We start from the raw sequence: 20,799 nt of genomic DNA, 5'->3' as shown, positions 1-20,799 counted from the left end.
GGTATTGTAATGATGAGTATGCGGGTTTTTCAGTCGGCTAAAGGAGGAACGCCACTGGGACTCAGCTTGTGTCACACAGCTTCCTGTCTTAATGCGAATATAGGCCGGTCCTTGTTCTCATGAATTCACGCAGATGATGATGTGTGAATGTGACAAGCTTCTGGGGTACTGCCTAATCGGTGGGGAAGAGAACTGTATCTATGTATATTGTACAGTGTGTGCATGTGCGTGTGTGTCTGCGAGTGAGCACACACGTAGCTGTTTGTAGCCTCTTGGTCTCGGCCACCGTCAATGTTACTGTTCAATAATGAGGAGCAAGAAGCAGACAGACACTCTCCTCGCTCTGCTAAACAAGCCTTCAGCACAGGGAGGCTCTTCAAGGTCTTCTCACTCGGCATGGCTCGTTATGGCCGACACACTGTGTGCACAGAATGTGCACTGTGTGTGTGTGTGTGTGTGTGTGTGTGTGTGTGTGTGTGTGTGTGTGTGTGTGTGTGTGTGTGTGTGTGTGTGTGTGTGTGTGTGTGTGTGTGTGTGTGTGTGTGTGTGTGTGTGTGTGTGTGTGTGTGTGTGTGTGTGTGTGTGTAGTTGGGCACTTTCATGCTCTCCTAATGACGGTAGAAGATGGAATATAACATCTTGTTTTTCTATGCGGGCTGTAGTCGAAAGAAATCGGGAGTGTGCGTTCTCTGTATGTGCCGTCCCTCACGTGTTGCTGAGTGTGTTGCTGCACTCTTCATCAGAAGTCCGGATGTCCTCATTGTAGAGCACTGCCAACAGTCTGGCCACAACGTAATTAATGAACCGTGTGAGTCTATGTAGGCACCTGTATTGTCTGCCTCTGTGTGTGTTTTGCGTGCACGTGTCTTCTGTGTGTTCTTGTCAGGTTTCATAATGGCATTATTGAATGTGTTTTTGTTATCTGCATTTAAATATTGCACTTTTAGAGAATTCTATTCCCTAAAAACACTGACTTGTATAGGACTGGGTATCAAACGTCACTACTACTTGACAGATTCTTTACTGAATGAATTGTGTCTTTTGCAGAGTATTGACAACTTCGCAATTCTGACAATTTTTTGACTATTGAATTTAGGTGTAAAAAGTGTGGGGTCTTCTGTTAAATGTAGCCATGCTTTATGTATAAAAACAAGTTTTATTTCACAACATAAAGAATTTTTGAAAGTGCTTTGGTACTGTATGTACTGCAGCTCAGGGTGAAATGTGCAACATTTCAGATTATACCTAACTGTAGATTTGCAAGGTATTTACTTAACCTAAATCAATGATGTGTGTGTGTGTGTGTGTGTGTGTGTGTGTGTGTGTGTGTGTGTGTGTGTGTGTGTGTGTGTGTGTGTGTGTGTGTGTGTGTGTGTGTGTGTGTGTGTGTGTGTGTGTGTGTGTGTGTGTGTGTGTGTGTGTGTGTGCGCTGTTATCACTGCAGCTTAGTGTCATATCTGCAGCTGACAAGTGCGACACAGTCGGGAGTTGTCACTTTCATTGCTCTGTGTGTGGTTGCTTAACAAGGTGAGGGACATACTGTACGTGTTCAAGCGCAGGTGTGTAAAGCTCATACGTAAACATTTTCACTTTCCTTCACACTTGTATGTTTCACGCGCTGCCTCTTGAATGCCTCCATACTGTACATCCCTTGATACCACAGAGTCAGCAAAGCTCTCTACACTTTTATCTCCCCTCCTCCTTCGTTTAGCACAGCGACATGAATACAAGCTTGCATGCGCACACCTAGTGTACGTTTATACATATGCACACACCTCATAACTGCACCACAATAAATGGGCTTACATTGCAAAAAAATGTGCATCTTAATAAGTGTATTAATTTCACATTCAGGCTATTCAGTGTTTTTTTTCATGCAAAGGGACCACCAACCTTCGAAATAAACCAAAGAGCAATTTATTTGTGTTTGTGATTGATTATCCATGCACACGGCTGCAGCATTCTGGGGTACTTTTAATGGATAAGCTTTTTCAGGGCAGCTGTTTAATAGATAAGCTTTTTAACACAGCTGTTTAATAGATAAGCTTTTTAATATTGGATCATCAGCTCTTGTTTTCACTAAAGCAATATGTTCTGTAGTATAAAAATAATAATAATAATAATAATAATAATAATAATAATAATAATAATAATAAAATAATAATAATAAAATAATAATAAGCATGGGGTTCTAACATGTAATTACTATTAATTACTCTTGCCAATAATGTTATGTTGACAAAAGTAAGTGTGTGTAGTCATGTGTGCATGTTTGCTTCAAATGCAAATTAGCATTCAGTATTTCTTTTTTAATAATTACTATCAAAACCTCTTCTATTGGTTTATACAAGCAACCTTTTGTGTCTTAAATGATTATGATCTTCAGTGGAAGCAAGGAGAAAGCTAAAGTGAAGGGAATGTACTGTAGAAAACAGCGATTTGTATTCAGCCCTTGGACTGAGATAAGGATGTTAACGCACTGTGGAGGGGATGTTTTCCCTCCGACGTCTTCATTGTGCAGGGCACTCTTTGCTTCAGTGTGAAATTTTGTGCTGCATGGTTAAAACGGCTCAGGGCACATTTTCCACAGCAAGACCTCAGATGAAAGGTTTAGAACAAAACGGGCCTGCAGGTCTGTGAGCAGCCCAGGGCTTTCCTGTGCAGTCAGGCTGAGCAAGGCACCTGGGGACCAAGATGCTCGGAGGGGAGAGCGCCCATCCTCTGGAGCTGCTGCAAAAGGTAGCAGAGCAACTGGCTGGCCTTTCATCTCTGGGGCTTCTTAAGTGTATCAGCGGTGCCGCAGGATACTTGGATCCACAGACCTGTGCAGACAGACAGATATAGACATACATTCTCATACACACACACCTACAAACCTACAATTTCTGCATAGAGAAAATAAATTAGTTTATATTTTGCATTTTTCTTTAAGCTAGCAGAGAAGAAAGGTGTCTGTCCTTGTTTTAACATACTTTACAATTCTTTATATTTGCCCCAATTAACCCTCATTGAAGATGGAAATAACAAAGAAAATTAAAGCCGCAAGCGGCGATGGCGGGCCCTCGCTCACCCATGCCACCGCGGGGCCTGAGGCATGGCGGGGCTGTGGCGTGAAGCAGAAAGTGAGAAAAAACCTGGAAGGAGGCCAAAAATGCAATATTTCGTTCATCCAGTAGGGGGCAGTCACAGGTAGTTACATATATGGTCTGGTGTGTTCTGGTGTGTTCAGGGCGGCCACTCATCAGTCATGTGAAGTTTGGAGTGAATTGGACAAAGCATGAAGGAGTTATGAGAGGTTGATGGTTCATCCACCAGGGGGCAGTAGAGCGTAACAAAACACAAGGGGTTGCGTTCAGGGTGGGACAGTGATTACACATGTGAAGTTTTGTGGAAATCGCACAATGATGATGTAAAATATGGCACTTTTTGTTTCCACTAGGGGGCGACACGAGTGAGATCGCGAATGGAGACGTTGAGGTCGGAACCCTGGACCTGTGTACCAATTTTCATGATGATACGAGTTCAATAAAGCCATCAAAAAGCCAAACGTATTTTCATGGCGAGGAATTGATGGTCGCCGCGTCACCACATGGACGCCATTACTCGTAGTTTCACAGTGTTCATAATGTAGCTTCACCAACTGGTTCTGAATGAAGTTGATGGGGTCAACTATGTATTTTTCATGAATTTAAGTTCACTTCCTGTTACCACCGGGGGGCGCTATGGGTTACGTGGGAAGTTAATATATCGGGACTTTCAGGGCGGAGCCATCATCATGTCCAGCAAGTTTGAAGCTGATTGGATGAAGTATGTGGGCGTGAGAGCCACTCGTATGTACATGGCGAGCACGCCAAAGTTAGTTGAGCCCTGGCAGACACGCCCTTTGACCTACGGATGCGCAGAGCACAACTTAAGCTCAGCTAGGTCTGGAGATGTTGCGTACCTAATTTGAACTTGATCGGGCGAACGCTGTGGGAGGAGTTAATTTTAGGCGGGAAAAATCAAAACCAAAATGGCCGACTTCCTGTTGGGTTGAGGTCATGAGGTCAAGAGGCTTTTTTGCATATGTGGGTATAATAAATATGTGTACCGAATTTTGTGAGCATAGGACAAAGTTAGCAAAATTCCCTATGGGCATTTTTGGACTTTGTAGGGGGCGCTATTCCGCCATTCTGCGTCGACCATGTGCGACCACCCAAAAATATCGAATTTCGGATGAGGCCGGACGTCCGTGCAAAAGTATAAGCATTTTCGCATTTGGGAAAGGGGCGAAATTGGGGCACGAAATGTAGGAAGAATAATAATAATAATAATAATAAACATTACAATTTCAATAGGGCTTTCACCAGGCGACTTGCAGTCGCCGCTCGGGCCCTAATAATAATAATAATAATAATAAACATTACAATTTCAATAGGGCTTTCGCCAGGCGACTTGCAGTCGCCGCTCGGGCCCTAATAATAAACATTACAATTTCAATAGGGCTTTCGCCAGGCGACTTGCAGTCGCTGCTCGGGCCCTAATAATAATAATAATAATAAACATTACAATTTCAATAGGGCTTTCGCCAGGCGACTTGCAGTCGCTGCTCGGGCCCTAATAATAAGAATAATAATAAACATTACAATTTCAATAGGGCTTTCGCCAGGCGACTTGCAGTCGCCGCTCGGGCCCTAATTATGCATCACAAAGACATTTTAGATTTCATCAGGATAAGTAGTCTAGCAGCTTTTGAAGAAGGCTCAAGTTTATGTTATTTGCTGGAGATAATATAACATAATACAGAGAAATTGAATGACACAGTTGTGTCAGTTTGTGTCTGTACTCTTTTGTGTTTTTTGTTGGTAGACTACAAAGGGAGAAGATAAATTTGGAGTGCTGAGTGCATCTCTCCCACACAACAGCTCCCCTTCTCTGTCTCTTATTCTGGGCTAATTGAATTAGTGCCCGGGTTAGCGCTGTGTTCATTAAGCTAATGCTGTGTTGTTTACACATGGCTCACGCCGCAATTATACAGACTCCATTTTGGGTGCTGAACTTGTGAAATGCCCTCACACTCCTTTTGTTTCTAGACAAGGTGTTTGTTCCTTTTATTCAAAGTCTTTCTCACACGACCACTGACATCTCTAACTGTCGCCCCGCTTTCTCCATCTCTGCAGAGCACTTTCAAGTTTAAGTCAGAGAGCGACATCCACCTGGCTGAGCACCACAAGCAGGTGTTGTACGATGGCAAGCTGGCCAGCTCCATCTCCTTCACCTACAACGCCAAGGCCACAGATGCCCAGCTCTGCCTGGAGTCATCGCCCAGGGAAAACCCCTCCATCTTCGTCCACTCGCCACACGCGCTCATGCTGCAGGTCAGTCTGGTTGGATATTTCTGAGTGACTGTTCCTCGCTAGCATAGCACCAGATGCCTGATTCACTGTCAACATCTCTGTTTTTTTCAGTAATTCAAGTATGACTGATTGAAGTGAAATTAAATGGCAGTTTAGTTTCATTATTAGGCTAGTTTGTCACAGGCTGACTCACACCCTGCTCAAAAGCATTTGTGAAAAATCTGTGGTCCGGTATTCCGGTATTTATTCTGCTCAGTGGACTGTACATGTGGGTATTACACAAGAAAAAAAAATAACACAATAAAGCAGATGTTAGTAAAAGACAGGAAAATACAGAATGCACCTCATGGGAGACAGTTGTTATTGTGCCTTGCAGTAAACACCAAAAACAAGACTGTCAAAGATGATTTAACTCTCTCTTTTCAAGTGTCCTTAGTTCAAGGATGGTGGAGCCCTCCTTGAATACGAATATTTACAGCACACAAATGCTGCAGCAATTCAGGCAGCAATTACTGTAATTCACACTTACAAAAGAGGGGGGGGGGTGTCATATTGTATTATAGTCATATAGTTATTTTAGTTAGTTTGTAGAGGTCACACAATCATTGTTTTTAATATTGCACTTCTTAGTACAGGCAACATAAGGTAGTGTACAGAGAGGTACATAAGTGCTATCTGCAGTGATATGGAAATGGAAACATATTTCTCTCAGGGATCTATAATTACAGTACAGCTAAAAAAAAAGTAATTTTTTAAATCAATCTATTAAACTTCAGATTGATGTGTGAAAGGAAGCAAATAAACAATAAAAGAACATTATGTACATCCATTGTGGAATCAGTTCACAGATCATAACAGATATGGTCCTAATATATTATATCTTCTGAGGCTCAAATGATATATTCATGTTAAAACGACTAATATTTATGGAAGTGAGTGAGTGTGTGTGTGTGACTGTATCTGTGTTTCCATACTTAATGTGTCTCTCTTACCACTAACAGTCCATCTTTGTCCCACAGGATGTGAAGGCCATTGTTACCCACTCCATCCACAGTGCCATCCACTCTATAGGAGGCATCCAGGTTCTATTCCCTCTCTTCGCTCAGCTGGACTACAAGCAGCTCAATGACAGCTCTGTGGACACCACAGTCTGGTGAGTGGGCTACAGAAATGAATGGAATCCAGTGGCTGCCTGGAAAGCAGTGATATACATATCATGCATCATTTGCAGTACAGTAAATGGGCTGAAACATGCAATAATGCATGCTTTATTGTTTTAATGTGCATCATCTACTGTAGCTGATCCTGGATTGGACCTGGAGGCAGCAAGGAAAGGGAAAAAAAGTAAAAAGGAGACTGTGAGCGACATTGGTAACAGACAAATCCTCTATGTGTGAGAATTGTCTTACATCTGAAGGACTAACCTTATACAATTACACTGCAGACGAGAGATAACTGATTATAGAGAGCAGGGTATGTAAGAATAAGTGGAAAGACAGTTATTAGGTTTTTCCTGGAGTGATGAGCAGCTTTTAGAAAATCAGAGTCTGAGTTCTTCTCGCTCCAAGATTGTCCTGATACCACTCCATCACACAAGCCTTAATGCAGTTACAGTAAATACAGTTTCAGGAAGCTTCTCCACATCATGACTGTTTATCAAATATCATCAGGAAGACTATAATATGAAACCAAAATAAAACTGCAGTGAATGCGGATGTGATGTGATAATGCAAACATGAAGTGGATTTTCTTTCATGCAGGATTCAGGAGGCAGACAAGAAATAAAAAACGAGAGTGGAGTAAATTTTTCAGAAGAGAGCATAAATTCTTGCCAACCTTAACAACCTATTGAAGTACTCTTATAATGATACATGTGTGCAATGTGTGTGTTGCAGTGCTACTCTGCTGGCTTTCCTGGTGGAGTTGTTGAAGAGCTCAGTGGCCATGCAGGAACAAATGCTGGGTGGGAAGGGCTTTCTGGTGATTGGGTACCTCCTGGAGAAGGTTAGTAAAAGGACTCCATACTGAACAGTTTGCAATACATGTTATATTTATTTTTTGTTGTAGAATTATGGCAGAGTTAAACTGATGTGACAGATGGTTTGTTACACAGAACCATGTGAGAAGTTGTCCGTGGAAAGAAAAACCTGACTGGTGATTGGTTGAACCATCTGTCTATCACTATAAATAGTGACTTAACATACATTTAATCAAATGAAAATCTTTGAGATTATAACCTTAAATAACATATTTGTTAGTTTACAGTGTAAAATGTACGCTTTATCCATCTACTCTGCCACAAATGTGAAGAAAGAAGAAGAGACAGAGATCACATGACTTAATATCACACATTGTCTAGCATCACAGGCCTGGCTGCTCGTGTAAATTAATGACTTGACACCTTTGGCAACCAGTTTTACACTGGCTGTGCTGTAGGCTGACAGCATCTCCTGACAAAGTAACCTAAATAAAACCTATTAAATTAAGATAAAGCTATTTGTAGGAGTTTGTTAATCTGATAAGTGTTGGAGTTTGTGTGAAGAAAAGAATACTTCTTTCTTACTACATATATTTACTTCAAATATGCAAAAATTGTAGACTGCAGAAAGAACACATTCCACTTTTATATGGCGCTCTCTGCCAGTCTCACTGCTCTTTCAATTTGTGTCTTCGGGGGCACTAAAATGTCAGTCAGCAACCATAGCAACTATGTATCTACTATAGCGTTAGAGTGAACTTTATTGGTGCTCTTTTGAAGAGTTCCTGCCCAGTTCTTAAACACCTGAGAAAGATAAAAAACGTTTTCAGTTTAGCCTGCTAATATGTTTGCTCAGACACACAGTATAAAGACGCTGTTTTAATTCAAAGTGAAAACAACTTTGTCATTTTACATAATTATTCAGTCTGTTTAAATCCCTGCTGATATTTCCAACCTTGTGTCCAGTCATCACGAGTCCACATCACCAGGGCGGTCCTGGAGCAGTTCCTGTCCTTCGCCAAGTATCTGGATGGTTTACCTCACGGAGCGCCACTCCTCAAACAACTCTGTGACCATGTCCTCTTCAACGCTGCCATCTGGATACACACCCCTGCCAAGGTCTGTTTGTTTGTGTGTATCTACCGAATGTGAGTGTGTGGGTTTTTTTTCATGACCTTGCTGCAAAAAAGAGACGGTGATAGATGCAATAAGGGAATGAGGGGGTAATAGACTCAGAACAGGCATGACCGAAAAAGAGAGAAAATAGGTTTCATGTTTAAAGGACGTTTTGTCTGAATGCAAAGAAAATTGAGACAAGCAAAGGACATAAAACGACAAAGAAGGAGGGATGACATCTTTGTGGCAATTGTCCTTTACTGAGATATAACAAAGGAGGTTGCAGGACAAGCAAAGCAAAGGAAACAAAGAGAAAAAGTGACATTTGAAAAGACCCCGGGACAAGAGATAGATGTGCAGTTCCTCTTTTCCTTCTCACTCTGAACTAGATGTGAGTGTTCCTGGCGTTCCCGCGGGGCCAGTCAGCTCTTGCCTCCATTATTTTCAGAGCTTCCTGACTCCCTGTCTTCTCCCCTCTGACCCTGAGATGCGATTGGCTCCTCGGTGCAGCAGCGCTGGTCTCCAGGGCGTGCTGGAGTTAAGACGTGTGAAAGTGAAAGAAAGAATCCAACAAAGCAGAAACACAATCGACCTCAGTTGACACGTCACCACGAAACAGTCTAAACTGGCTCGACTTTGTGGTTGTTTATATATTTTACCTTAACTTGAGTGCCAATACAGAACGTGTCAGTGAATTACCAGTAAACCAAAATTCACAAGGTTCATAATGAGAACAAGGCAAGCATAGTCAATGTACTGAGCAGCAACACAAAAACATATTTTAATCCTTTAATCTTTACTTCCCCTGTACCATTCAGCCTCCCATTGAGCTTTATTATTTTCCACTTCTTAGTGTATTATCATTGCCTTCATTATTGGCACGAATAGCCTTGGTCATAAACAGGACTTAATGAAACACTTGAACAAATCATATCTGAACATAGTCTCCTATCTCTCATAACGTTTCCCCTGCTCACGCTGAAAATAAAGACTCTGATTTCTTTACCAGGCTCCTCTGGTAAACATAATCCTCCCAAAGACAAAGGAATGTTTGTTACAGCTTACTGTTGCAACAGTGCAACACAAACTATTGTGCCATCTATGGTCAAGGAATTTTCTGGCTTTCCTGCAGCTGAACGCAAACCTGATAAACACATCAGTTCAACGTGTGAAATGCAGTGTAATGAAGGCCATTTAAGCCAGCTGAGTGCGCTCTCCATTCTAGACGAGCCATGATGTGGTATGGTCAGGCCATGACGCTCTGCTAATTTCATCCGCTTAAACCTCTACCTCGTTAAGGCTGCTCCTTAGTGTTGTAGTCACCGTAATGAGCTCAGAGATTTGCTGCAGAGTCGAATCTTTGTTCGGATCATGGAGAGAATCGGTTAAAGGAATGTTAAGAGAGGGAAGAAGGGAACAGAAGGAGGCATGGAAGGAGGGAAGGAGCAAATGAGCAATCAGCAATCAGCATTTTATTTAACCGTCAGTGCTTTGTAAGGAGCTCTTCAGATGATGGCTTCAGGCACAGAAACATCAAAAATAACACAAAGCTGAAAATATTGATGTGTTTGCTGGGGTGAAGTTTCCTCTCATCCCCCTGTGGCTGCCTTCTTGTAATAAAAACTGCCTTTTGTTCAACATCATGAACACACACAGATTATTCATTCCTCCCCAAAAGGCATCTGATTGTTATGCATTTGTCCGTTGATCTATGTGTGTGTACATGAACTTATATATACTGTATATGTGTGTATACAGGTCCAGCTTTCCCTCTACACTTACCTGTCATCCGAGTTCATCGGCACCGCCACCATCTACACCACCATCCGCCGTGTAGGCACTGTTCTGCAGCTGATGCACACTCTTAAGTATTACTACTGGGCCATCAACCCGCTGGAGTGCAGTGGAATCACCCCCAAAGGTCTTGGTATGTTCACACATGCACACGATTTGCACTCAAACACACATAAAGGTAAGAGGAAGGGAAAACTAGAATAAGGAACAACGAGAGTCCCCTACACATTTCTAATGAATACCTCTAGAGATTTGAAGACGCTACTTCTGACCTCTCATCTATTGTACATTACATAAACTGCACACCACTTTAGCCATTTTATACAGTACATTTATTGGGTTTTATACTGTCTCTTTTCCTTCTCTCATCTCCTCTTCTGCACATCCTTTCCTGTTTCCTTCTCTGTCTTAGTGTTTTAGATGTACTAAAGAACTCTTTGTAACAGCACCAACCTATGCTGTATATTTACAGTGTTTACACATGTATATACATCATAAAAACAATAAGTGCATACACTTACTTATCCTCTTTGCTCACCCATACCATTATAAACCCCCCCAGTGGCCACTTCACAAGGCTTAAAGGTATTTTAACAAGGCATCTATCCACAAACATCGTGATAATGTAAATCTGTTGCAGACATTGAATATGTATTTATATCATCTATCTATCATCTTCTATGATTATCAGGTGGCCCGGAACAAGTGCCATCTCAGGGCTATAACATATAAACACATTCAGCTTACCTGTATATATCTTTGAGCGGTGGAAGGGAACTGGTGGAACATAGGCTACATGAAGCCTTTTGAGACTGAGATTGAATGTGTGATATCTGATAGTACAAAAACACTCGAGCTGACTCAACTTGATATAGGATTTCATTAAATCAGCAGCTCACTTAATGGTAGCTTGTGTCTCTCCATTAGTGCAATTTACAGATGCAACAGACCTTTTTAAAACTAAAGACATTACTAGATAAAGGTTTCCATTGATTAGTATATAAAGCATGTGAGTTTTCCATCTTTAAATATTAATTTTCTTGGCCACAGTCATGCCATGTTCCAGTGTTAAGGTGGATCTCAACTTTACACAAGTCAAATACCAGTAATACATTGAAACTAAATGTACATTATTTCTGGCTCCACACTATTATTGTCACCTTTACACACTTGCTGAAGATTTCTGTCCTTCCTTAATTGCTTTTAAAATAGACCTTTTTCCTGTGAAGCTGTGTCAGCTAACAAGTACATTTCACCCCTGTCATGAAAGTGTAGAGTAGGTAATTTCTTGCTTGCTGCTCGACAAAAGAGTTTCCATTTTTCGAAATCTATGAAATTCACTATTACCCACTAAAGCGGCAAAACATGACATGACATGATGCTCTGCTCTTTACAGGGTAATAGATAATGTAAACCAATACTTTGTATTTCATAGTTAAATGATTCTATGTGTGTTTATAGTGTTTGCCAAAAGGAGGGTGATTTTTGCCTTAATTCTACCCCCACTTACATCAATAAGAATTTATTTAGATTGTATTCAGTTTCTCTATGAACAGTGATTATTTCATGAGAAGATGAGCTTTCACTTGTAACATAGCTACTTTGGGGTTTAAAAACTGTCAGATCAAGTTCTGTTGGTTTATTTTAGCTTACGGCTGAAGAAAACCCATGAAGACCTAAAGTCAATAACTGTAGTAATGAGTAGTTAAATGAATGTTTAATGACTTTGGAATGGGTATGGAAATGTGCAAAAACATCTCATGTCAAATGATTACAGCTTCATTAAATTGCATGAAATACAGATGCAAGCATTTGATCTTCTTCTCAGCACAGAGATGATGACAGGACAAAAATTTGAATTTCTACTACACACACACACACATAAACATGCATACATGCATGTATTTAGTGGGTGTGAGGTGATCAATCTGTGTAGGTGCTCTTGAGCAGGGATGGGCAGCTCCTTGCAGCAAATGCGTTTGTGTATTTGAGATTGGGTAAGGTCATTGCAAGGGAACACATATTTATTTTTTCTGTAAACAAGTCGTTTGGAAATCGTTGCTTGAGAAGAAAAAACATGTTGTGTAGCTAAATATGTGCAAATCCTTTTGTGCTCCCTGTGAATTCAGTGTACGGTCATAAAAGATTTGTCCATATTATAAAACAGTCCTTATTGTATAACAAGGTACTAAATCAGATTATATGTTTTCACTGCCTTTGTAATTGAGCAGAGATCAGTGTCAGTGCAGCCACTGTTGCCGCTGGGTTACAGAAATGTCGGCACAGGCCTTTCACTTTAATCAACCTCTTCTTTCGCCCTGGACCCTCCACTGACTACGAGTATGCATCTCATGTTGCCATAGCAACAGACAGATTTGATTGGCATATCCAAGGGAGCTTTTGGAAATTCCAATCAAGTGGCTGCCCGGTTTCCTTTCAGTTTGGCGATATTGCTGTCTGACTGTTGGGATTTAGCCCCATAAAGAACTGCTGATAACGATAGCAATTAGCCTCAGACACGTACTTAATGGTCTGTCAAAGCTAAAGGATGTGCTAGTTGTGGTTTGTAAGTGTGTGTGTGTGTGTGTGTGTGTGTGTGTGCGTGTACTTGACTGTACTGTAAGAGTGTGATATGCATTGATGGAATTAATTTGCATAGTAATGGACTGATATTTCAAACACACGCAATGAGCTTTGCGGGTAGAAATTTATTCAATTGTGCTCCAGTCTGACGTAATATGGCTGAATCCAAGTCTAGATATATTTTTTGTATTAGTGTATTTTTTACTGTGCACCTGCTTTGAAACTGGTGAGAAATGCATATTTCATCTACAATTTATTTCACAAATAACTGCATTTGATGTTGGTTCTTCTTGTTGGTTTGCGCTGCTGGAAAATAGCTTTTAGGATCACAAAAAGAGAGAGCTTCTGCACCGGATAAAAACACCTCAGGTCTTTTCTAGTCAGATGCATTGCTTTTGAACTCTGCTACTACATTATAATACAATGGGAACAATGATAGAAAGGCTGAGTGAAACAAGATTGTCGCTAAAAGAAATGAAGAATGACATAAAAGTTCAGACAAAATGTGTATGTGCTTGAGTTTTATCATATTTTTTAATTGAATAGAACATCAGGGATTCTGTATGTATTTTTAGTTCTTCATGTTATATTCTATAATGTATTCTAACATGAAGAAATGATTTGTGCACAGGCTCATTACAAAACAAAACTCTTTGACTCCTCGCAGGTTGTTGCTATCTAGCAGAACAGAGCCACTCATTTGTTTTTCAAAACGACAGGATAAAACCGGTGAGTCAGATCAGGATAAAAGGGAAGAAAATTAATTTTATAGAGCAAAAGACAATAATTAAAGCTGCCCATGAGAAGCGGTTCAGATGGATGTAAGCTTTATTCAAATCCTCTGTTAACAAAAGACAATTTAAACAGAGGTTGCCTTTGCACACACCGGCTGGTGCACCCATGCACTCGTTTGACACGGTGCTGATGCGCAATTGTGATGGATGGCGAATGTCACCATTCCACCAACATGTACCAGCTTGACAGATAAGGATGATTGATCACAAGGGATTGCTTCAGAGTCATGTTTTGGCTTTGTCAAGAGCAGATGAACAGACTGAGGCACACATGCACTCGTATGATCCAAGGCCAGCAGAGCGTGACAAAAAATTGGAGGGAAAAGCTTCATATCTTCTTCCCTTACACAGCTGCAGTCTTTTATGTTTACCTTACCTTACTTCAGCTGGCTAAGCAGCCATGGGTCAGATATCAGTTTAAATGTTCAGAGTGGATTAGTTGCATTTTATTCAGTTTACAATAAATACTGTTTGCACTTGCAGTATTCTCCTTTTTGTGGCTCACATAAAATAATTCCAAACATCCTGACACAGCGAAGCGTGCCTTGTAAACTCAACAAACCTTGTTGGGAATGTAAAAATGAGATGAGATCAGATAGCTGGTGAGTTTTATTGTGTCTTGAGTGTTTGTTTGTTAATGACGTCTGCAGAAGAGTATTTGGGGAAAATGGAAGATGACTGTGAAGGCAGTGAAGGGGAAGATCAGCCTTGGTTGGCTGAAGTCACCACTGGGATCCTCATTTTTAAAGGGTTGCTCTTATATCATTCTTGCTTTGATCTAAATCGATGCATCTTTTAGACGATTTGGCACTATGTTCCATTAGTAAGTTATTTGGCAGCCGCTTTGAGCCGATTCATCTGAGCCATAAGCTTCCAGCATTTCTGACGTACACTTTAAACACCTTAAAAAAGAATGAAATACAACTACACGAATAAAAATGCAATACCAACATCCGAGTTGTAATTTCTCTCCTCAAAAAAGTTCTGAAGCCTCTGGTAAATGCAGCCAAATGTCACAATGAACAAATGCAACATTGGGGAAAACATTTTATGAACCTCTGGCTCTTTGTGGCTCTTAAAAGACAAAGTAATAAAAGTCAGTAGCAGTCATAAATCATGGCAAAAATGCCCGAAAATGGTAAAAGAAATCACACTCTTTTAGAAAGCAGCAATGACATCAGACCCACATGCAAAATCGCTTGTGTTATGCGTCAGATGCTTTTGTGTTTTTAACTTGATTATGTCTTCGTAGCTCACCAAAGCAAACAACCGATCAAGTGCCAGAGCTTTGGAGTAGAAACAGTGGATTACATGGGTTGTTTGGTTTGGATCACTTGAACCATCAATCATTTTTCAGTAAATTGCCTTTTTTTGTTGTTGGTATAATCAGTCTGATTAGTGCAACTTTAAAGTATCCAGATAAAGGATCCAGATTGAGAGTTAATGACATGATTAAAAGTTTACAGTGCTATCATACTCTTTGTGTGTGTGTGTGTGTTCACATGTTTTTCTCTGCTCCCCAGGAAGCCTAATAAAATCTAATATCAGTAAACAGTAGGGCTCAATCAGACTGAGCTACAGATTTATTTGGCTGATCATTATCGTGTATAAAAATGGATTTTTAACAGGATTTTTTTCTTTTGTTTGTGTGTGTTTGTTTAGATGGACCGCGGCCATCCCAAAAGGAGATCATCTCGCTCAGAGCCTTCATGCTGCTCTTCCTCAAACAACTCATACTAAAGGTGCAGTCGTAGACGCTGATAACCATTTTTTCATCACATTTTAGTTCCAGGGATAGACAATAGAAATCACTTATTATATTTATTTACTACTACTTAATCTAAAGTGTGTGTGTGTGTGTGTGTGTGTGTGTGTGTGTGTGTGTGTGTGTGTGTGTGTGTGTGTGTGTGTGTGTGTGTGTGTGTGTGTGTGTGTGTGTGTGTGTGTGTGTGTGTGCGTGCGTGTGTGTGTGGAGAATCACATTATAGATCAACAGACTGAATGTAGCACTGTTGCTTTTGTGTTTGTGTGTGTATACTCCTGCAGTAACTTAGATGTGAAAGTTAAAATGCATCAACCAAGGACAAAATTAATGATTTAAGGAATCATCTGAAGTTAATAACATGTAAATTCTATGATGGATCATGGATGTTTTGGTGAAAGATGCCTTGTCTGGTTTTAACAGGACCGAGGCGTGAAGGAGGACGAGCTGCAGAGCATTCTCAACTACCTATTGACCATGCATGAGGTAAATGCTAATTTCAGTGTTGAAACAGGCACTGCGAGAGATGGTAAAAGAGGGAGACAGAGAGATAGTGAGAGTGGTGGAGTGGCGCTGGTGGCAAAATGTGCATTATAATTTGTGGGCTGGAGTTACGGTCCACTTAAACGAGTAAGAGTGTGAGTCAGCTTCGGCGCTTGACAGCATAAAAAATGGTGCAACAATGGACTGAACAGAATGTACTCCTCTGTAACAATTATATCTATTCTTGCTCTGAAATACCACCTGCTCCTCCGCAGTCTCCCCCCGTGTCCACCCCTACAACTCTCTCTTTGTCCTCTTAACCCTCTGTTCGCCTGTACCGCCGGACTTCCTTTTGCTCCTTTGTTCACCTGTTCAGCTATGCTTTCTTTTCTTTGCAGGATGAGAATATCCACGATGTGCTCCAGCTGTTGGTTGCTCTTATGTCTGAACACCCGGCATCCATGATCCCTGCATTTGATCAGAGAAATGGAATAAGGTGAATACCGCCCACACATACACATACACACACACATACACATATAAAGATGCAATACCAGAACAAATTTGATTCTAATATCTGAAAACATTTTGTTTACCTTTTTTGTCAGACCTTTGTTGTTTCTATTACAAGTAAACAATACACATACAACAGATTGAACACACTTCCTATTCAATATTAATTACAATATGTTAAAAAAAAAAAAAAAACTAATTATTTGGTAGTAATAGACAAAATAAGTTGATAAATAAATTAGAGCATACCTGACATAATTAACACTGAATAATTCACAAAGCACCAAACTGATACCTTTTAGAGACAATTTTGGGAAATTTTGCCTTATGGATTTAAAATGTATAAAATACAATGTATTTTCTGGTAACTTTCTTTGCTCCTGTCTTCATTTTTGATTTGTCTGATGAGCAAAAAAATGTTGTGTTTACTTAATACTGATAGTACGTACAGGGCAGCCTGATTTTTCAAAGGGGGATTCCCAAAAAGCACAACTTCACATGGTTGCCTTTTGGTTGCTATGGTAACTTTTGTTGCCAGAGAGCTAGTTAACAAATCGTAGTGTTTTCTTCAGTTTTTCACTTTTATGTCTTCTATGTCTGAGTACACTCATTTGAAGAAAATGCTTCAGTCAGCACACGTCTTGCTTACTTTAACTTTGAGGATGTTTACTTTAGCTATGATGAAAACCTTTCTTTTTTTTTCTTATTCTTTTACATTTTGCCAACATCTAAGGTATTACATCACTGACATGTCATCGGTTTGTCTTACAGGGTGATCTGCAAGCTCCTGGCCTCTAAGAGCGAGAGTATCCGGGTCCAAGCCCTCAAAGTCCTGGGCTACTTCCTCAAGCACCTGGGTCACAAGTCAGTACCCCTTTGTCTCTGTCCTCTCTCTCTGGTATAATCCTTTAAGTGGTGTTAGGTGCTCAGCAAATGGTCACTCAGTGAAATAAGAGAAGGCTACAAATTTCCCTAGAAGGGGAAATATTTTCTTCTCACAACATTTAGGTTTGTGAGTGAGAAAACAACAGAAAATCTACAGCAGTGTACTGTCTACTAAGCCTTTGAGGGACTGCCTGTTTGTGTTTACGTGAAGGTAATGTTCTCATCATCATGTCCAGGCGGAATAATCATTTTGACAGCATGCACTGGCAGGGAGGAGGAACCTTGATGAGCAGCAGTGAATGCTGGGGGATTTATTCATCCCATGTGACTTGCATGCCTCTCGCTGCACGACATGGGAGCAGGCTACAGTGCAGCACCTGAGCCCTGCACCTTTAGTATCCCACCTACTTAGCATCTGCCCCAGCCAAACATCCTGCAGGGCTTCCTTTTTCAGTTTACATATCACCTTAACACTTACGGAAATGTGATTTTGATCCAGGTAATTAAATAGTGAATAAAACAAACTCCAGAAAGGGGACACTATGCTACATACACATTGAAATACACTTCATAATGATATGTGCATCTATTTAACACAACTGGTTTTCACATCATGTACTTTTAACTTGGTGCTATGATGGTGATTGACAATATTTTGTGGCATTATTGATCACATAGATTACAATAAAACTAGTTTAGATGAGAGTGGGTGCTTTGTCAATGTGTAGTGTTGCTGTTAATATGAATGTTTCTTTATATACGTGCATTATATGCATGAGTGCATTTAGCTCCTCTCATATGAAATGAAATGAGTGTAACTGCATTAATGATTCATCAGTCTCTTTGACCACAAGTGAGCTGCTGTGGCTGAGAGCCTCATAATCAGTCTCATAAAAACACACTTTTACTGATCTCTTTCTCAGGGACAGTGGCTTATAACAACTAAAACTACAAGTCAAACTACAGATAATCATGAGTGGAGGATGACTTATTTAAATCACACGATAAGAAGTTTAGATTTACTCTCTGTCATAACAGCTTCTTCTACAGCGGCCTGGCAGGCCTTCTGCGCTATGTGCAAGATTTTTATAATGGTGTTGTCTTGTTATGACAGTCTCAAGATTAGTGGGTTTATTGCATTTATTTCCATGTAAAGTATATTATTATGTCCTTAGTTATAGATTTTCTGTTTGATTAGATTTTTACTTAATTTGTTCAGACAGACAAGGGAGGCAGTTACTGCACTGTATGTAAAATATATCAATTGAAGTTAAATTAAATTAAAACACCATAATGGGAGCTAAATGATAGACTATATATGAGTAAATACTGTGCTAAATTTAATTTGCTTTTTGTTTCTTATGGCCATTATCCCTTTAATTCAGTCTAAAAAATACTCTGTTAGTATTTAATTAAACAGGCCAGAGTCTGTGGTAGTGTCAACCCTGACTTCTAAGCATCTCAAGTTAAAAGCTTGTTGGAGACATGATCTGTGCCCACTGGGAAAGTTAATAGTTTAAGTTGATAATTTGCAGCCATATGAACATTGCCCCAATGACTCCTGTCGTGTTGCCATCCTGTTAATGTCTCTTGTTAATTTCTCCTGTTGGTATTCATTTCTCGCCCTCTTTGGTCCCATCATAACTGACAGGGCCACGTGGTGCCACCTGCCAATATCAGAATGTCATCAGGCCAATGACAATCAATGTCAATTTCAACTGTCATTAGTTCTGTTATGAATGGCAAGCTGTGTGTGTGTGTGTGTGTGTGTGTGTGTGTGTGTGTGTGTGTGTGTGTGTGTGTGTGTGTGTGTGTGTGTGTGTGTGTGTGTGTGTGTGTGTGTGTGTGTGTGTGTGTGTGTGTGTGTGTGTGTGTGTGTGTGTGTGTGTGTGTGTGTGTGTGTGTGTGTGTGTGTTTCCCTGCAGAAGGAAGGTAGAGATCATGCACACGCACAGTCTGTTCACACTGCTTGGGGAGAGACTGATGATGCACACAAACACCGTCTCTGTCACCACCTACAACACTCTATACGAGGTATGTGATCGGTTATCAGTGGTCGACACATGCTGTGTTACTATAGCAATGACATGAAGGAATGCCCTTTCAGTCGCTTTTGAGTTAATTCAAGTGAATGTTGTCATTGAATTGACTGCCATTAATCTCCTGTCTGTGCAGATTCTGACAGAGCAGGTCTGCACTCAGGTGGTCCATAAACCCCACCCTGAGCCTGACTCCACCATCAAGATCCAGAATCCCAGTAAGTTCAGAACAGTGAAGCCTGTCTCTCTGTATTCTTTGGTCTGTCAATAACTCAGAGTTGTTTTAATGCAAGTAAACAAACAACAAAGCTTGAATTCAAAAAGCTACACTGCTGCCATCTTTTACTTTTTCTCACACTCTCCTCTCCCTCACATTTTTCTTTCTCATTTGAAATACTCTGCTATATATTTGCTTATCCTACTCTCTCCCCCTTCCTCTACCCATTACCTGATTTTTACCTCCCACCCAGTGATACTAAAGGTTGTGGCCACCCTGCTGAAGAACTCCTCACCCAGCGCTGAGCTGATGGAAGTCAGGAGACTCTTTCTTTCCGATATGATAAAACTCTTTAGTAACAGCCGGGAAAACCGACGGTAAGAGCACACAAATAACAAATATTGCATTTATTCAACAACATGTCATTTGCCTCTTAGAGGGGTTGTTAGATTGTGCTCACACTACAGCCCAATTCACATGGTGTTTGTGTTGTATACCAGCTGCTTGCTGCAGTGCTCTGTGTGGCAGGACTGGATGTTCTCCCTCGGATACATCAACCCCAAGAACCCTGAGGAGCAGAAAATAACTGAGATGGTCTACAACATCTTTAGGATCCTGCTCTACCATGCGATCAAATACGAATGGGGAGGCTGGAGGGTGTGGGTCGACACGCTGTCCATTGCACACTCCAAGGTGACTTTTAAACAAAACTCTATTAATCACAATGTTAATAAAGAGCTCTTTGCATTGCTGTTTTTCTTCCTCTGGATGAAAGGACAGAGGGTGTGTCAAAATCATTTTCAGATTTCAATTCATCCACAGTAAATATCCACTTTTAGTTTCACCCTGTGTCTAGACAACAAACTAATATATAGCAAAATAGCTTGGGCAGCAGCAAGTGCAGCGTCTGTGTGTTTACACTGGGGATGTTCATGTACAGTGTTGAGCATAGGTCACACATATGTTGGAAGTGCTCAAAGCCTGATATACACGACTGTAGTGATCTTTCTAGACTCACCACTTGGTTCTAATATTGAAAAAACACATATGAAAGAATATATTCATGAAGAGACGCCAATATTAATTTCCCCACCAAAAGGAGCCTCATTAGGCTAGAATACCATGCAGCCGTGTAAGATGTTACCTGACTACATGTTTTCTCATCCAGAAAAAACCCACATTGTCACACTGTTGCAGTCACTATCACTGTAAATTGTGCAAAGCTCAAAGATTAATGCAAAATCACAGCCAGGTTTGTGGAGGATGTTAAAAAGCTCTTTGGGATATTTGTAAATCTTG

At 40.6% G+C, this 20,799-nt stretch overlaps 1 protein-coding gene across 3 annotated transcripts in view; it reads left to right on the top strand.

Annotated features, from left to right (window-relative positions):
* Positions 1-20,799, top strand: part of nbeaa (neurobeachin a) — a 91,744-nt gene that overhangs the window by 42,123 nt on the left and 28,822 nt on the right. For all 3 annotated transcript variants that reach the window (XM_062432475.1, XM_062432474.1, XM_062432473.1), the window contains exons 9-21: positions 5,160-5,357; positions 6,356-6,489; positions 7,232-7,340; positions 8,281-8,433; positions 10,189-10,357; positions 15,264-15,343; positions 15,787-15,849; positions 16,245-16,342; positions 17,131-17,223; positions 19,170-19,278; positions 19,420-19,501; positions 19,754-19,877; positions 20,001-20,193. In XM_062432475.1, coding sequence (XP_062288459.1) covers positions 5,160-5,357; positions 6,356-6,489; positions 7,232-7,340; positions 8,281-8,433; positions 10,189-10,357; positions 15,264-15,343; positions 15,787-15,849; positions 16,245-16,342; positions 17,131-17,223; positions 19,170-19,278; positions 19,420-19,501; positions 19,754-19,877; positions 20,001-20,193 — 1,605 coding nt within the window. The remainder of the gene's footprint in view (positions 1-5,159; positions 5,358-6,355; positions 6,490-7,231; positions 7,341-8,280; positions 8,434-10,188; positions 10,358-15,263; positions 15,344-15,786; positions 15,850-16,244; positions 16,343-17,130; positions 17,224-19,169; positions 19,279-19,419; positions 19,502-19,753; positions 19,878-20,000; positions 20,194-20,799) is intronic.

Source organism: Scomber scombrus, chromosome 14 (genome assembly GCF_963691925.1).
Source record: "Scomber scombrus chromosome 14, fScoSco1.1, whole genome shotgun sequence".
Lineage (NCBI taxonomy): Eukaryota > Metazoa > Chordata > Actinopteri > Scombriformes > Scombridae > Scomber > Scomber scombrus.
This window is presented reverse-complemented; position numbering and strand designations above follow the sequence as displayed.